Here is a 15586-nt window from a genome sequence, read left to right as displayed (position 1 = left end):
TCATTATTCTTTTGTATTAATAAATGTCTATTCTAATTATTTTTGATAGCTTCATTATTTTAATATTCCTCCCGAGTCATATCAGCAACCTCTCATCAAAGCAAGCACTAGGGAGAAGGATGCCAACCAATGGCCCAACTAATAGCGAGAAGGTTTACAGCCAGTATTTATTGAAAGACGATAGAAAATGTTCGAAGTTGTTGACGATTTCAGCTTTCTTCCTTGTGATCTTAAGGATTTTGGCCCTGTTTGGGGGAGCTGTTGGCAGTAGAGCTGTTGGAAGTAGAGCTGTTGGAAGTAGAGCTGTCTGAAGTAGAGCTGTTATAAAAAGCTGTTTGCTGTTTGGTAACTACATTCGTAAAGTGTTGTGGTACTTTGTTTTGTGTTTGGTAAACAAACTAAGAAAGTACTTTTGTATGACAAAATTACCATAAAAGACATTTCATAGTATTCTACAACAGAACATAATAAAATATAACATATATTAGTACATAAATATACGATATAGTATAATATTATTGTAATATAAAATAATATTATTATAATATAGCATAATAGTAATATAATTATTAGAGTAAATTAATATTTGGCAATATAACATAATATTAAATTATTTAACATAACATATTAATGTATTATGATATAATGTAATATATATTATATTTATAGTATAATACAATAATAAAGGTATAAAATATTATAATTATTAGTATAAATTAATTTTTCATAATCTAACATAATATTAAATTATTTAAAATAACATATTAATATATTATAATGTAATGTAATATAATATAATATTTATAGTATAATAAAATAATAAAGATATAAAATATTATAATTATTAGTGTAAATAATTAATAATGTTGAAATATATTTATTTATTATCTTATTTATTCATTTATTCATTCATTCATTTATATAAATATTTATTTATTTATTTTTTTTATTATTTTTTAAATTTTCTTTTCTTTTCTTTTTTTTCTTTCTTTTTCTTCTTTTTTTTCTTTTCTTTTTCTTTTCTTTTTTTCTTCTCTTCTTCTCCTTCCTTCCTCTCCCCTGTTCTTCTTTCTTCTCCTCCCGCGCGGCCGGCGGCACCGGAAGGGGGCCAGGCCGCCGCGGCCGCGGGAGGGGGCCAGGTCGGGGCCGGCGGCGGCCGCGAGAGGGGACCGGGCCGCGGCCGGCGGCGCCCGCGGCAGTCTCGGCGGCCGCGGCTGGCCCCGTGGGAAGTGGCCTCCTCCCGTGAGGCCGTCAGCGCCGGGCGGGCCGTGGCGGATGCGGGAGGGGGGCGGGTCGTGACCGCCAGCGGCCGCAGGAACCCCTTCTTCTTCCTATTCTTCGGCCCCTCCCACCGTGGGACCTCCTTCTTCTTCGGCCCCTTCTTCTTCCTGTTCTTCGGCACCGCCCCTTTCTGGGACGGGTCGTCGCCGGCGGCGGCCGCGGGAAAGGGAAGATGACCTGTCTTCCTCTTCTTCGGCACCTCCCCACCATGGGGGCAGGGGAGAGGGAGGGGGTGCGACGGTGGGGTAGAGGGAGAGGGTGCGGCGGCAGGGGAGAGGGAGTGGGGTTGGGTGGGAGAGGAAGAGACGGTGAGAGAAAGGTTTTTGGGTGGAATTTTTTTTTTAAATGGGGGTATTTTGGTCAAAAATACAGTTTTCCGAAAAAGCTGAAAACAGCATTTTGGAAAAGCTCCAAATTGGAGCTTCCCCCCAAAAGCTGTTTTCAGCTTCCCGCAAAAGCTGAAACAGCTTTTCGAAAAATTTACCAAACACTCTTTTTTAGCTAAAAGTACTTTTGGAGGGCTAGAAAGTGCTTTTTGGCCCTCCAAAAGCTCCCCCAAACGGGGCCTAACACTACCGCTTAAAATTAGTCGTTTTTCCTTCCCGTGAAACATTCCTGGCAGTATATAAACTGGTTTTTTTTTTGTAACAGGAGAAGCTAAAAGCTCTCCATTAACATATAAAAGTGTACATAACAATTCACGATTTCTTACAACCCAAACCAGGTAACTAGAATCCTAACAGAAGTCTGTAACTTCTCTACTACTTTGCATACAGAATTAATACAGGTAAACCACCAGAAATTGCAACGATTAGAACATGATATGGATATAGCACACTCCTTCCAACAGAGATCTTCAGTTGAAGCTATTGCTGCACCCCAGGTGATACGTATTGTAACCAAGCAGATCCATTATATAAGATTTCAGAGAATGTAGATCCGCTGTTGAAGCGCCCTGTCTGAAGCACAAACAGATAATCTGTCAGCCTGTAAGAGCAAATACCTTCCCAGCCGCTGTCATCTATTTTCTCCTATATGTAGGTTGTACCATCAGCATCAACCTGCAAAATGGAATATAGACCTCAGTGAATAACATCTTTAGCAGGCCCTTACTTCGTAGTGCCAGTTTTGGCGATGAAATCAGCAGCTTCGTTGGCTTCAGGATAAATGCGGGATACTATGAACTTTTGCAGGTTTAATTTCCATTTGATGTCTTTCAGTAATGGCATCTTCATTCTTCAATAAACTGACCAGAGAAAAATTAGCAATCCATGATGTTATAGTTATATATGGAGTTGGCTTCCAACCACACTGCTGGTGCCTGCTATAAATCAATCATAGCAGCGTGCATTCCCATTCAGACTGCAACAAGCTCGAGATATCAATTTTGGTCAAATTTTGCGACCATATATTACAATAATCTCCTATATTTTATTAAATATATCTAACTCATGCACACAAACTTGTGCAGTCACCACCATAACCATTTCATATCCGTTCCATGAAAGCCAATTCAACTCGTTGCACATGTATTGTGTCACTTCTTGCAATTATAATTTGTACGACTATCAATGCAATAATTTTTTACAACTAATATTTTGATACATTTGTGGAAATTTGAGACATTATAAATTATAACTTGATATGAATATTTCATCCTTGATGATTCCCGTGCTACTTACTCGTTCTTGGGCATTTTAGTTAATTTTGCAAACCACACGGTCCACACCCATCGAGGGTCATAATCTCGTGCCCAACAGAAAATTAAAAGTGGTCACAGACAATAAAGAATTGGATTACTATCTTCCATCAGGTTGACTACCATCTTATTTTTCTCAGAAACTGAGCTTATATTGAAAGTAATAAAGAAAGAAGAAATCATCAAACATGAAAGACCTCGCCCCCATGGTCCAAGCCATTTCTTTTACGTACCTCAATTCGTAGGGTTTACAAGTGTGACGTCTTCCAGCTACTCGTATTTATTATCTGATTTAATATTCGATTGCCTTTACGGTCTAAGGCCTCATGCACGTCCAATCACAGCTTGCTTTTGTTGCTGCTACGCCATGAGGTGACCTCTCAGCTGCGAGTCTTTAAGGCCACTTACCAGCATGAATCCAGAGGTATGTAACGTTAACTTCAAGGGAAAAAAATGATATCCTCTCATTTACTCGGCAAATACATGGGATTCAAGTTCCGAGGTTTCGATATTCTTGTGACCGCAGGAACGGTAGTATTTCTATACCCTGACCCTTATATACTTCTACTTATATTGATTTTCTCTTTTTTTTTATTTGAAGCACACTCCACTGTTGTGCATGCAGAATGCATAAATAACATATGCATCTCAAACTCTTACATCTTGTGTAATATAATTAGCTAAATTCTTCTTTTGAAGAGCTTGCTTACGGTAGCGCTAGAGTTGATGATGGACCGAGCTTTGGATCTAAATTATATTTATTTTTAATTAAATTTTAAAATGAGTCAGTATAAAATTTGATATTTTTATATTCAAATTCGGCCAATGATCAGTTTTAGGCAACACGTTAGCTCTGAAAATAAGATGACTAATTATCTCAAGAGCAAATCAAGTAAATCATGGGCAAACTTAAAGCTGGAAGAACGAAGGGGTAGAAGAACGAAGGGCGGCAAGATAGAAGCTCGCTTTGCTAATTCTTAAGATACATCCGTCCAAAAATAAATAAATAAGTAAATAAATAAATAAATTTAATCAAGTATAATCAAAAACATTTAGAGTCCCCTCGAACAAAAACATTGAACAATGCCTTGGAAAAAGCCGGAATTTTTATGGCCATCAACAAGTCTAAGAATACTTGAAAAGATGGGACTCGTTCTGATACATTCTCGATCAAAAAAATTCGATCTGCGTCAAGCTTTCAAAATGTTGTCTCTTTCTTTCTTTCTTTCTTTCTTTTTCTTGATTTTCAATCTTTTATTTTCTTCTATCCCAAGATTTCAGACTTAAATCTTTTCGATAAGTCTTTTCGATAAGTCTCACAAAAAGTATTCTCTTCCCCTTACAAGCCTGCGGTCAAATTGCCCCTAGTTCGAACCAGAGATGCCAAGGATGAGTCGTAGTAGTTTGTGGAGCTTCTTTTTTTTTTTTTTTTTTGGTAAAAGTTTGTGGAGCTTCTTTGAGTTCTGAAAATTATCCAATCATATTTATACTCTTCTTCTATTCCGCATCAGATATTGAAGTCTGTCAGCCCCAAGCACTTTTCAGTAGACCCACTCTTAATTCAAGCCCCAAGAGTATCACTTAGGGCAAGGGCCAGCTGGACCCCAGATAGGGTTGAATAAAAAAATTGTTAATCTGAGTTTCCGATGGAGAGGCTCCATGCTGGCCTTTTCTCTTTCTTAGATTATTTTAATATTTTAAATTTTTGTACCCTTATTATTTCATCTTGAAATGCGATATTTTTGCTGACCTCAGTTCCGGTGCAACTGAAGGCTATATGGAAGGGTCTTAGATATGTACGGCGAATATTGCAAGCTAGCTCCATTATTATGAAGGATGACTCAGCTACCATTATAGGATGGATTCAGGAGGGTCTATAGGTGGTGGTGTGGAACCATCCCCTACTCCATGATATTTGGGCAATGGGTAGTGACGAGGAGGCCTTCCTGGCTAAGCATATCTATAGAAAGGCTAATGGGGCCGCCGATTGGGTGACCTCTTACATGGCTAGTCATTCAGACGATACTCTGTGGATACAGGAGGGAGAGCTGCCTAGGGCTCTCCGTGATGTTTTGTTTTCTAATTTTATTGGGTATGTCCGTACTCGTGTACTGTGAGGCATCCACTAAAAAAAAAAAAAAAGGGTGAGATCCTTTGCCTTCTTCTTTCCCCACCAACACCAGCCAGGTTAGTCTCTTCTTTTAATTCTTAACTTATGCTTACTTATAGAAAAGATACTACACCAATTCCTCTCTTAGTTTCTCTTCACTATTCTTTAATGTGTAGCTTACCTTTGCATAGTCAGAAACCCCTAATAGGGTTATCATAATCTAGGGAGGTAGAACCCACAATCATACACAAACAAAATGCTGGGCGATGATCACACAACTCTAATCTAGCAATCTAATCTAATCTTATACCACAGCTAATCAAGCATTTCATCCCACGGCAATTCTCCACCAATGATCGAAAGGCGATACAACCCGATCATACAAGAGTATCTACTTTCTGTTGATTCAAAAATCAATTATGGTGCATTTAAATCGAACGATCGATATCATTAATCATGATCTATACCAATAATATGTCTATAACTAAAAATCAGATGTTTTGATATCTCTAACCAACGCATCACATGAGTGAAAAAATAAATATCTAAAATGATATCAAACTATGTATTATTATAATCTAAGTACTAAAATCTATCGATTTTTCAATCTACGAATATTTTAAAATATGTAGATCATAATTATTAAGCTGAATTCTTAATTTAAATATTCTATCATGTGATGCACAGACTCAAGACTATCAGAATATATTATTTTTAGTTTTTAGATAATTTTAGTATTATAGTTCACGATTAATAATATAAATATTTGATTTATATATTTTATTATTGATTTTTAAATCGAAAAAAGTGTATACCTTTTTCTTCACAGAGAAGTATATTCCGTCTCTTTGCATATATAAAATACTAAAAATGATTTAAAAATTATAAAATAATGTATACTTCCCATGAAGTTGAAATGCAATGCGGAAGACTGAATCCGTGTTGGAACCCACTTTTGGAAAATAAAAAATTGAATTTGCCAAGGTCAGCATTTGACATTTTTGTCACTAATAGTTGGTATCTGTTACCATATTGACTTTCATTCAGAGGAGCACTTGATGTATATTTATATGATAGCATGTGATCATAGATATCCATGGAATAATATTTCATATAGGAACATCTAGTAATTAAGCATCAACGGAGCAAAGCAGCCAAGTCCCACTAGCTAGCTTCGATCACCTTCCCTGCATTGCATCTGCCCAAGCGCCCTTTCCCAATTCCCATGGAGGAGTATCGGTTCAAAAAAAAAAAAAAGAAGCAAACAGCAGCAACAACTAGCAGGAAGACATTTAGTAGCAGGGACCTTGTATCCTGTAATAATTTCATTTTAAACCCATGGAATTGGAACTCGAAGCTAGATCGGCATGGCCCCGGTCTAAAAGGATTTCTTTTCCATATGCCACGGTAAAGATGAATCGAAGAGCCATTTAATATAGCTGTAGATGTCGACTCGACGTGGACCGGACACGCTTCCCGAGGAGGTTCCGAAACCCTAATGACGCTGGCCCTGCCACGAGCTACGATGCTCTAGAAACCCTGGTTTGGTGCTTTGGTGCCGCCATTAATGCCAGCGGTGCACAGAACCAGATGGCCTCAACCGCGCGTCTCACCCACCGGCCTCTCCATTCCTTTATTGTCATATGGACTCGGCACCTTTGTACACTTTCCACAGCATAACTACAATCTCTCCCCGCGAGCCAGCTCATACTATAAGCCATTGGATTAAGTTTTGGAAGGAGAACAACGGAGAGGTGGGATAGATAAGGAGAGAGAAGGGGTGAGAAGAAGCGGTGGCAATGGTTGTTCCCATGGTTCTGTTAAAGATAGCAGCACGCTGGCTGTTCACATTTTACAGGGCAGCCAAGAAGTTCAGGAACTATGGTTTCCTCCACAGAAACCCCTCTAGATTGCACCAAGTTTCCTCCCTTTACTCCAGCGTGACCAAGTGTTCCTTAGAGGGGAGGGAGGCCCAGAGTATAGTTTGTGACTTCCAAGGCATTCTTCTCCAATCTTCTTCTCTCTTCCCTTACTTCATGCTGGTGGCCTTCGAAGGTGGAAGCATCTTCAGGGCTTTCCTCCTCCTCCTCTCCTTCCCATTTCTCTGGACCTTGGGCCACCATGGGGATATGAGTATGAGAGTCATGGTCTTTATCACCTTTTGTGGCCTTAGGACCAGGGACATGAACCTCGTCGCAAGGGCAGTGCTCCCCAAGTTCTATCTCGAGAACCTCCACCTCCAAGCCTATGAGGTGCTGGCCTCCACCGGGAGGAGGGTGGTTCTCACCAGCATGCCCAGAGTCATGGTGGAAGGCTTCCTCGAGGAGTACTTATCTGTGGATGAGGTTGTCGGGACTGAACTCCAGGTTGTTAGAGGGAGCTACTTCACTGGCCTCATCTCTGGCCATGTCTTGTCTCAAAAGCAAAAGGCTCTCAGAGACCTCTTTGGGGAAACCAAGGCTGATGTAGCCCTTCTGAACCCCTCCAACGCTCATGATCACCTCTTCATCTCACACTGCAAGGTTTGTTGTCTTCTCCTTTCCCTCTTATTGGATTACTTCAAGCTATCCAGACCTTGCTCTCCCATCGCATAGGATGCATGCATGAAAAGCCCATGTCCCTCTCAGTCAACACTACCTTTCTATCTTTTAGTGATCTGCTAACAAAGTAGACTTAAGAATAGCAATATTTTTCTGTACTGCTTGGGGTCATTGGTCTTTCCCTCTTCTTTGCGAGATTTCTCTAACACTTTGAGCCCCTTCAGGAAGCATACGTCGTGAGCAAAGAAGACCCCACCAAAACCACTGGCGGCATGAGCGCAGTAATGCCAAGAAACAAATACCCAAAGCCGCTAATATTCCACGATGGCAGGCTGGCCTTCTTCCCCACTCCTCTAGCCACCATGGCCCTCTTCCTTTACCTCCCTATGGGCATAGCCCTGGTCATCGTCCGGATCGTTCTCGGTCTAATCCTCCCCTACAAAGCCGCCATGGTCGTCGGCGCACTCTCCGGCGTGCGCTTCCGTGTCGACGGGCTCAACCCTTCCACCAGGAACGCTGAGACCGGTGGTGGCAAGGGTAAAGGAGTGCTGTATGTTTGCAGCCATCGAACGCTTCTGGACCCTGTCATGCTAAGTGCGGCGCTGCAGCGATCGGTGCCGGCGGTGACATACAGCCTGAGCCCGTTGTCGGAGATGATGTCGCCGATCAAGTTGGTGCGGCTGACGCGGGGCCGGGACCGGGACGCCGAGACCATGCGGCGGTTGTTAAGCGAGGGGGACCTTGCGGTGTGCCCGGAGGGGACGACATGCCGGGAGCCGTACCTGTTGAGGTTTAGCCCGCTCTTTGCGGAGCTGGCGGACGAGATTGTGCCGGTGGCGATCGACGCAAAGGTGTCGGTGTTCTACGGGACAACCGCGAGCGGCCACAAGTGGCTGGACCCGGTTCTCTTCTTCATGAACACGATGCCGGAGTACCGGCTTCGGTTCATGGAGAGGGTACCCGGGGAGATGACCTGCAGCGGTGGCCAGCGGACCGGGGCGGAGGTGGCGAATTGGATCCAGAGGCGGCTGGCGGAGGCGCTCGGGTTCGAGTGCACGGCGCTGACGAGGAGGGACAAGTACATGATGCTGGCCGGGAATCCAGGGGTGGTGAGAGATCGGCCGGAGAGGAAGAGTCCATAGGACTCGGTATTCTCGGATTCAAGATCTCCCGAGATTGGTGGCTTTGGAGTACAAGGTTGTTGTTCTTCCTTCTATATATGACCGTTTTATTTTCCTTTTGCTTTGTATACGTTGAAGAATTATGTTGTGACAAATAATGAATTGGTTGTCCCTTTGATTTGGTTTACTTCCGCTCTTCATCTTATTTTGTTGGGCATCTCAGGTCCCGGGACTTCACTCAAACGGGCTAAGCAAAAGAAGCGTTGTTAGCACGTGCTTTTCACGTGAATAAGTGTTAATGCTGCGATCCCACGTTGATTAAAGTTTTTTATTTTTTTTATTTTATGTATTTAAGTTGATTTATACGTGGCCAATTATTTAAAATAAAAAATTAACAGGCAGCTAATTTTGGTTGGTGCATTTCTCTTTCGTTTCCTTCTTAAAACATGAATTAAACCGAGTAATGTATATTTATTTTTTTAAAAAAAAGGAAAATAGAAGTGGAAGCGTAAGGAGTACGTTGTCGGGGCCATGAAGCACATCCACAGAGTTCATGTAAAGATAAGTGAAGATTTTATACCATTAACTATTTTAAGAAATTTGAAATAATAGCTCCATCGGTTCCAATTATGGGTTCCAAATTATTAAAAGATTTTTTGTTTTTATTTTATAGTCTTTATTTATATATTTTTTTTATTAAAATGATTAAACAATAAATAGCAGTCAATTTAGGGGTGGATGTTTTCTTTTTTTTTTTTCTTTTTACACCTTCATGTGGCAGAGTGAAAAATATGAACTACAAAGTCTCATTTATTATGGAATATATTTTCTAAAAATGTTATGTCATGAGATATAAGATAAATTGATTGGTACTTTATACCACAATCGAATAATCAATATGACTGGCTTTATAAATTGCACCAATCCTCCCACATCACAATATATCAAGAGAACTTCTGCCTTGAAGTTTAAGCTCCATGAGCTCAAAGAATGATAAAAAATCATATTGTAAATTGTTCTACAAAATGCACATTCCCTACAACCCTAATTTGAGTTAATTTCTTCGACAAATAAATATTGGTTGTGCGGCTTTAACTAGTATTCAAACAATTTTGATTTTTAATAAAAGATAGAACCATAACTATCTTGTTATAAATTTGTCATATGTCCAAATTATATGAATCGTAAAAAATTTGTTGGAACATTTTATTTTATTTCTAAAACCATGAAAATGAAAATGGTCGGGTAGCGGTAGATTTTTGATGCGCAACATTAATTCAAGTTTATGAACTTTTTGATAGATGCAAGGTATGATTCCATTGCATAGTGAAACGCCACAATTCCATTAATTACTGATTTTTTTCTTTTTGCTAGCAATCAGTGAAATGTTTTAAATTTATTTCTTTATAAATTGGTACATAAATAATTTCTTTTGACTGGGTTTCTAAAGTATTAATTGGAAGGAGAATCAAGAAGGATATACCTGGAAAAATAGCAACTGCAGATGGGAAATTCAGCTATGCTACAACGAAGGAATTGATGGAGGTACTTTCATTTTTCATCGCCGCTCTTATATTTATCTTGCTTAGACATGAAGTAGACTCAAGAAGACTGCTTATAGTAATATTAACGCTTCAAGAACTACTTAAAATAAAATGGAATAAAATTTTAGTAGCATGGGAAAATTTTGGCATTTATATACTTTCAATTTTTTTATTGTTGCACACTTATATCCTGTGAACATTAGATGTGGGGTATCTTAATTAACCATCACTACGACCGTTGAGTTCTTCATCTATTGCAATGAAATGGTACGAAGTTGTTGGGTATTTAATATACATCCAGTTTTTTATTATTGTATTCTTATATTTATTTGGCATTAATTATGTAATAGAAGCGAAATTAAGGACTGCGGTTCCAGCGAACGTACGTAAGGTTTTATCACCTTTTTTTAAATAAAATGGAACAATATTGGCTGACTAAAACCTGACATAACCAAAATGCTTTCATATTGCGTAGAATACAGTTGCATTGTTTCAAAATATCATGCAATTAATTTTTGGTATAGAAATTAGGCTGTCCAATCCTTTAAGTTTGATCATGGTTTTATTTTCATTGAAAATCGTACCAATTCGAAGACATCACTTGATGAAAGCATCCAAATATTTCAGTAAAATACCAACTGCTCGTGCACAATTAGTCATCATAATAACATGTGTTGCCTTCTCATGCATGGTTCCCCGGCAGAGGCATGGGAGAGAGTAAGGCCCATTGAATGGTTTAACAGCTTACGATCTCATCCAAAACGATGGATCTTTCGAAAGTGCTAACATCGTGATAACTCGAGCTCTCATCTAAAAAAAATAGCTAAAAAGTACAATTTAAATTTTTTTGACCTGCATATTTTCTATATTTTAAATTCTAATTTTTTCGCCAAACTAAAAATCTAAATTCAACTACGAATACTAATAATTCAATCATAGATATCACGATCAACCCATGATTAATTCAAATAACCGCATATTATAATGTCCTCTAGTCCATATGTAGCATAGTAGAACCTGTTCTAATATTATTAGTAACAATTCAAAATTTTATCTATAAAAATTAGTCGAAAAATATTATTCAAATTTTTTGATCTTATATAAACATCCAAAATCTATTTAATACATAATTGATGCAAAATTATTATGCAAATATTTGCATGGAATCCCACAACTATAAAAACATCAATGCTCCTTCAGTGTGTGAAGCATGGAGGATAGGGACGGTGGATCATATAGTCTGTATTGTATTTCTGTAACAAGATTAATTTCTGGCGCAGATATCATCCCTACCTGCCAATTACCTTCTATACATTGCACCCTTTTTTTTTTTTTTTATAAGGTGCTGCATGAAACTCTACGTGATTGACCATCACAGCAGTACTACTACAGCAGCAAAACATGACAAATGTATGAAATATGACAAAATATGGCAATGCTGACTTGATAGTGTAACCTCTGAGTGGACGACATTAAGTTCAGTCTGAACAAGTTATTTATATCTACGTGCCGAGAAAGGAACTTTCAATTAAAGAGATCAAGGGAGCTGTCTACTCGAAATCCTCCGGTGTGCTGTATCCGAGTCCCCATCACATGGTGCTGGCTCCACTGACCTTCAATAAGGCCTTCCCCTCATCAAAGACCTGTCTTAGTCGTAACTCCGTCCTTCAACTTATAGGGCAGCGAACGGGACACTGCCATGGGGAGGGGTCCTGATCCTCTGACCCCACGAGAACTTCATTGCCTGCGAGAGGAAATAAGGAACGGATAGAAGGGGAATAGGCTTTGGTTTTCATTTTCAATGCTGAACCGGAAGGAAAAAAACACCAACTTTAGTTCTATACAAAGAACGGATTTGCCACCACTGTTGCAAGTAGTTGTGGATCAAGCGAAGGAGGTACGAGATAATATCCAATGCCGCTGTAAAAACGCACCATCTTATTGCACCAAAAACAAAAAAAAAAAAAACACCATCTTATATGTGATTCATGAAAGGTGTGGAATCTCAATCGGCACCCTCTATGTCTGCAGCTATTTGCAAATGGTCTGCCTATCATAGGTCGACATATGGCGAGCATTTTGAAAAGATTTGAATTCAAAAAAATTTGAATTCTTGGCGGAGTTCAAACAAGAAAGAAGATTACGATAAATTTGAATTCAGATAAAAAAGAAGGTTATGACATCTTTTGATTTCTACCTCCAAATTGTAACTGGTCTACGCTTCCTCCTTAATATAAATAGGGTCAAGAGATTGCAAAAGAGGAGGAGGGAGGAACGTCCAGAGACTTCCAAGCACAACTGATGAGAGGCTTCGAGAAAGAGACTCTCAAACTCCCATGGCGAGAAGCTCCCAATAAGATGCTCTCACGCTCTCATGACAAAAGGTTTTCACGAAATGGGTCTCAAGCTCTCATGACTATCTCTACACTTGACTCCTCTTCCTCTCCTAACGGGATGTGCATTCATGGAGATCTAGATGTCTGTCTTTGGAGATCGAGATGCACATCCTTGAAAATCGAGACGCTATCCCAAATACAAAAACTGTGCACACAAAACCTACATCCTTAAAGACCAGAATGTAAGTTCCTAAAGGCCGCCCTTCTGTGCCACCAAGAACATGAGCATCGTGCACACAGAACACGTGACTACTAACTAGAATTAGGATGAGCTCCTAAACTGAGAATTCCAGATCGAATACTCCAATTCAAGCAATTTAGGTCGAGCTTCTGTACCAACCTTCTATTCTAAGCACTTCAAACCAAACTCTCAAGCTGAGCACATCCAGGCCGAGCCTGCTGTGGCAAAGTTCTTGATGGCCAAGCTTCCAAAGGCCAAGGTCAAGCACTGTAGGCTAGGCAATCAAGGTCTAATGATGTAGGAAGATCAATCTACTTTGATCTTTTTTTATTATATATTTTTTTACTATTTTTTACCATTATTCCAACGCCACATCTGAGTTAAGCACCAAACAACGAAGCCATCCCAGCATGCCTCTCTTCTCTATATATGCAAATTTGTGACTCTGTATGATAGATCGTTGCTCCTTCTTCCATCATGTAGACCGAATGGATTGATCGGTGCCTTCCGTACCTCCAGATTATCAGAATAGGGTCGCCAAAGATTTGGGCAGGCTGCAATCTAAATTATTTATGTACTTGAGTCATTATAACGAAGGACGAAGGTATGACCTATAATGCACAGTTAAACATGTTTAAAGAGTTCAACATTGGCTTTATATGAGACTTGTAAGGATTTTTGTAAGCTCACAAAGACAAAATTTCAGTCCTTCGACCTCATTAATGGCTTATTGAAATTTAGTTAAAAACACGCTTGTTGCCTTACTTGCATGTCAATATCTTCTGCAGGAGCCGGTGATGCGAAAGAACCGTAAATTTTTTCCACCTAAAGAAGGAACAATAAATTTGTTCACGTCCTATGGTTCCCAACGCGTCAGTTTCACGTTATGCTTCCAGTGACTTAGTACTTTGAATTTATTATCTGTCCCCTAAATAAAACAAGTCTGAACCGCTTCAATAATGGCAAGGTGTGGCCGAGCACCCGCGAACAGTGGAATTAATTATGGAGTACGGACAAAAATACCGGATACTAGAAGCCGACTACAATTAGATGTCCAATGAAAATAAAATACTTAATTATTTATATTTATATTTTTTAGATAATTTTTAATGGAAACGGGTGCCTATTCTAGTGATGATATATACCTATGAGGTTGTGCTGGAATATTCAATGGTGTATCTCAGGCATCGAAGCTAGATAGTTAATGCATGGGTGGGCTTCCCTCCCACTTTCAAAGAAGAAAAAATGTTATAACAGCAAAGGATACATTTACTTAGGCCCTTAGGCCATATTTGGGGAGCCGTAGGTAGTAGAGCTATTGGAAGTAGAACTGTCTAAAGTAAAGCTGTTATAAAAACCTGTTTGCTGTTTGGTAATTACATCTGTAAAGTGCTTAGGCACTTTAGCATATGTTTGATAAACAAACTGAGAAAGTACTTTTGTATGATAAAATAACCATAAAAGACAACATAACATATATTAATACATAAATATACAATATATTATAATATTATTGTAATATAAAAATAATATTATTATAATATAGCATAGTAGTAATATAATTATTAGAGTAAATTAATTTTTGATAATATAACATAATATTAAATTATTTAATATAACATATTAATGTATTATGATGTAATGTAATATAATATAATATTTATAGTATAATACAATAATGAAGGTATAAATATTATAATTATTAGTAAAAATTAAGTTTTCATAATATAACATAATATTCAATTATTTAAAATAACATATTAATGTATTATGATGTAATATAATATAATATAATATTTATAATATAATACAATAATAAAGGTATAAAATATTATAATTATTAGTAAAAATTAATTTTTCATAATATAACATAATATTAAATTATTTAAAATAACATATTAATGTATTATGATGTAATGTAATATAATATTACATTTATAATATAATACAATCATAAAGATATAAAATATTTTAATTATTAGTGTAAAATAATTTTTCATCCTTCGAATGACCATTTATCTCTCTAACAATTTTTCTTGCGGAAGGGAGTCTGACAGCTAGGATTCTTGGCTCCAGCAAATTTTTAGGTTTATAAAGGAACAAATTATGTAATTATTATATTTTAATATGAGCATTTCTGTCAAAAAATACAACTTTTCGGCAAATCTGAAAATAGTCCAAAAGCTGAAAATTGGAGCGTTACTCCAAAAGCTGTTTTCAGCTTTCCGCAAAAGCTGAAACAGCTTTTCAGAAATTTTACCAAACATCATTTTTTATCTAAAAGTACTTTTAGAGGCCAGAAAGTACTTTTTGGCCTTCCAAAAGCTCCCCCAAACAAAACCTTACTCGTACGAAGATATCTACATGCGATATGGCTATGAGAGGACTGGTGCCGTATATGAATATGAGAGGTTTTAACTTAACCATGACTTGCCACGCTGGCAACCCGTATAGAACAGCGCCCCAAAGCAGTTTGGTTCGCACCAGCTATTAGCAAAATCCACGTGGCCTGCATAGATGGGAGTTGGCAGCAACCTAAACGGGCCCTGTAAATAATCTGTTTCAGAAGAGCTACGTACAGCGATGGATGATGTTATCTTGTCGCCCGGTATTCAGACTGCGTTTTATACGAAAGGCATGGGACTAGAGCTGATTTATTTATGGACCAGATTTGGGCATAGCTACTATCAAATTTTAAATAGAGCTGATCTGAA

General features: G+C 38.3%; 1 protein-coding gene across 1 annotated transcript; it reads left to right on the top strand.

The window, feature by feature from the left end:
* Window positions 1-6761: 6761 nt before the first annotated feature.
* LOC103704589 (glycerol-3-phosphate acyltransferase 1-like) lies at window positions 6762-8860 on the top strand. Its single transcript, XM_039131580.1, has 2 exons — window positions 6762-7612; window positions 7855-8860. The coding sequence occupies exons 1-2, from the start codon at window positions 6890-6892 to the stop codon at window positions 8770-8772; spliced, it is 1641 nt and encodes a 546-aa protein (XP_038987508.1). The 5' UTR covers window positions 6762-6889; the 3' UTR covers window positions 8773-8860.
* The last annotated feature ends 6726 nt before the right edge of the window (window positions 8861-15586 follow it).

Source organism: Phoenix dactylifera, chromosome 11 (genome assembly GCF_009389715.1).
Source record: "Phoenix dactylifera cultivar Barhee BC4 chromosome 11, palm_55x_up_171113_PBpolish2nd_filt_p, whole genome shotgun sequence".
Taxonomy (NCBI): Eukaryota; Viridiplantae; Streptophyta; class Magnoliopsida; order Arecales; family Arecaceae; genus Phoenix; species Phoenix dactylifera.
This window is presented reverse-complemented; position numbering and strand designations above follow the sequence as displayed.

Bases quoted from the DNA above. Each gene is read 5' to 3' on its own strand.
- LOC103704589 (XM_039131580.1), top strand. From the start codon at position 6,890: ATGGTTGTTCCCATGGTTCTGTTAAAGATAGCAGCACGCTGGCTGTTC. The intron at 7,613-7,854 runs GTTTGTTGTCTT...GAGCCCCTTCAG, and splicing joins TCTTCATCTCACACTGCAAG to GAAGCATACGTCGTGAGCAA.